This window comes from Penaeus monodon, chromosome 23, assembly GCF_015228065.2.
Source record: "Penaeus monodon isolate SGIC_2016 chromosome 23, NSTDA_Pmon_1, whole genome shotgun sequence".
Taxonomy (NCBI): Eukaryota; Metazoa; Arthropoda; class Malacostraca; order Decapoda; family Penaeidae; genus Penaeus; species Penaeus monodon.
Genome location: NC_051408.1, coordinates 24,310,364 through 24,313,060, shown reverse-complemented (window position 1 = coordinate 24,313,060; position 2,697 = coordinate 24,310,364). Strand labels below are relative to the sequence as shown.

General features: G+C 41.9%; 1 protein-coding gene across 4 annotated transcripts in view; it reads left to right on the top strand.

Annotated features, from left to right (window-relative positions):
• LOC119587902 overlaps positions 1–2,315 on the top strand; it is a 10,366-nt gene extending 8,051 nt beyond the window's left edge. For 3 of the 4 annotated variants that reach the window (XM_037936612.1, XM_037936610.1, XM_037936611.1), the window contains exons 3-4: positions 1,381–1,566; positions 1,735–2,315. In XM_037936612.1, the coding sequence (XP_037792540.1) occupies positions 1,381–1,566; positions 1,735–1,912 (364 nt within the window). In that variant the 3' untranslated portion in view covers positions 1,913–2,315. Of the gene's footprint in view, positions 1–94; positions 1,098–1,380; positions 1,567–1,734 lie in introns of those variants that run through there. The other variant, XM_037936609.1, reaches the window with a different exon arrangement.
• Positions 2,316–2,697: the final 382 nt, after the last annotated feature.

Sequence of the window (2,697 nt, the reverse complement as noted above, 5' to 3'; positions counted from 1 at the left end):
TAAGCCTCTGCGTTAAGAAAATTTAAATGTTTAGTATTATGTATGTATTAATCATTTAGTTCCCCTATAGAGTCATTTTGCTAAAAAAATATCGGCGTATAATTTATGAATAATGATAGGCAAACGCATATATCATATATATAAAATAATTTATAGCATCTGTATGGCAACATGCACTAGCCAGCGGCACCAACACCTGAGGGGGAAACCTGTCGAGTCATCCAGCGCGGCCAACCTCGGGCTGTTTGTGCAACGGTTCTTTAGCTCCGTCAATGAGAAAGACGCCAGCGGTGAATCTTAATTCTTCTTTTTACATCGAGAGTTGTAAAGGTGATACCGAACAATCCGGAGGGAGCTTTAAAGCCGACAGGTTAGCCGATCTTACTCACTCCTCGGGTGTTTGATAAGCCCCGGGGCTGGAGAGTGGTCACAGTCCCCTGCCTCCTCCCTACATCCCCTCCCATTCTACACTTTTGTTGTTGACCAAGGGAGGCTGAAGGATTTTTTCACCTTACGATTTCTTCTTATCTGGCTCAGTAGGTCTTTCTACTAACCTTCCACGCCCCCTCTGACGTCACAAATCACCATCGTATATAAGGGCGACTCCTCAGATTGATGGCACACCACAACTCAGGCTCTAAGTCATTGAGTTCACTGAGCAGCCTCCGCAGTGATCCCCAGTGTAATTAAAGCAAATTTTGAATAAGGGAGAGCACTATAGTTTCCAATCCATCTTGCACATTCGTCATGTTGTCGAAGTTCGTATCATTCTTCGTGATTGTAGCGTCAGTGGCTACAAGTGCCTACTCTCTCGACCTCGACTTCAACTCCAGTGACTTGTATGACGAAGAGGGTCGTCTTTTGGTTATACCAGTGGGAGGAACCACTACCACTACTGGACTTAGCTTAAATATTACCACCCTTGCGGCCCTCGCCTCTGTCCTGGCATCAGGCCTTGTCACCCTTCTGGGTTTAGGCGCTCTCGGATTCCTCCTCTACTCTCTCTTTGCTGGAGGTTTTGGTGGTTCAGGGTATGGTTCTGGTTCAGGAGGATACGGCGGAAACGGCGGATATTCCTCATACTCTTCGTACAGGCGGTAAGGTGCACCATGTACAGTGTATAGACTAAAAATGTATAGTAACATGTACACGTTAATATAAGAAATGTATGCATGTAGCATTTCCTACAAGTTACTTAAATAGATTTATAGATTAGTAGCAAAAGTAAATAAAACTAAGATATAGAAAATCAACATTGTATCTATTATATAGTGTTTTAACCTTGAAATACCACACACACATATGCAAATACTAAGCATTTTTTAAATTATACACGTTTTATTTATTCTCTCACACATTTACTGCTTTATTCACATTTAGATCCTTCGATCCCTACGCCATCGATTGGGAGAAGTTCTCCATCCTCGACTGGATTGCCATCGGTGAAGAAGCCTGGAGGAAGTTCGACCCTGCTGATCTCGAATGCCAACAGCGCCTGATCTGCGAAATCCATCAGAACACCTCCCGCTTCGGTTCCCCTGCTGCCCGCCTAGTTGATCTCTTCAGGTACTGTTATAGTTGAATATTATATTGCAATAGAAAGTTTTGAAACATTTCAGCATTTCAATAAAAATGTTACTTTCCTACAAAATCAAAGTCTTCGTGAAGCATGAAATGCACACAGATCTTACCTGTATATATTAGTTCATTGCGATCATCCCCTATTCTCCACAGCTACCTCCAGTACGCCGAGGTCCTCTCCCTTCCCGACGAGATCAAGGCGCTGATCGAAGATTACAACGACGCCGCCGATCGGGGACGCAGTCTGCAGAAGGAGTGTGGGGAAATATATCAAACATGCGATTTCTCTGTAAAGAAAATAATGGACAAGTATTCGCATAACGAAGTGTAAACACTTACGGGAGAATATGGCTCAAAAGCCTGGGTGAATGACTTCAGCAACGAGTGCCTTTACGCAGGGCCTTGAAGTTGAAGTAAAACTCCAGGCAAAACCCGTTTAAAGGAAGAGGTCTAGTTATCATTCCATGAAGTAGCTTGGGCCTCACACCTTGACCAGAAGCTTGTCTTTTCGACTACGTCCTGTCTTGTTTTTATCTGTATTTAAATAGCATTTGTTGTTTTGTATTTAAGATAATTTATTGACTGTGATGACTGCTGTAACGGAAAGACTGAACCACCGCCATAGACTTATGACGAAGCCGCCTCCTACGTATGACTTATTATATAAGACTTATAGTGACTTTTACGCTTTACTTTGTAAATACGTTTTGTTATACATAAACGACATCACCTGACTTTGATTTTGACTCATGGAACACCTCAACTCTACCTCATGAGTCACTCACAACACAGACTAACAATATTACAGTTATACTGATCCCTGACTACCGACTTCAATCTCTGACTGTAAATTTATATATAGACTGTATAGTTTTGTATATGCAATTACTTTATAAGTATATTTTTTATACTTTTGACCTATTGTTATGTAAAAAGACAATAAGGACGTGTAATGAAGACTTTTCAGCTCCTGCGGAGTATTTTCAGGGAACAAACGGGAGAAGACTCGACCACATGGCCTCTCAGGACCAAGACTTTTAGACCGACAATGTTATGTTGATCTTTGTGACGCATTGTCTTTGCTTGTTCGTTTTAAGCTTTTAACACTGCTGGCCA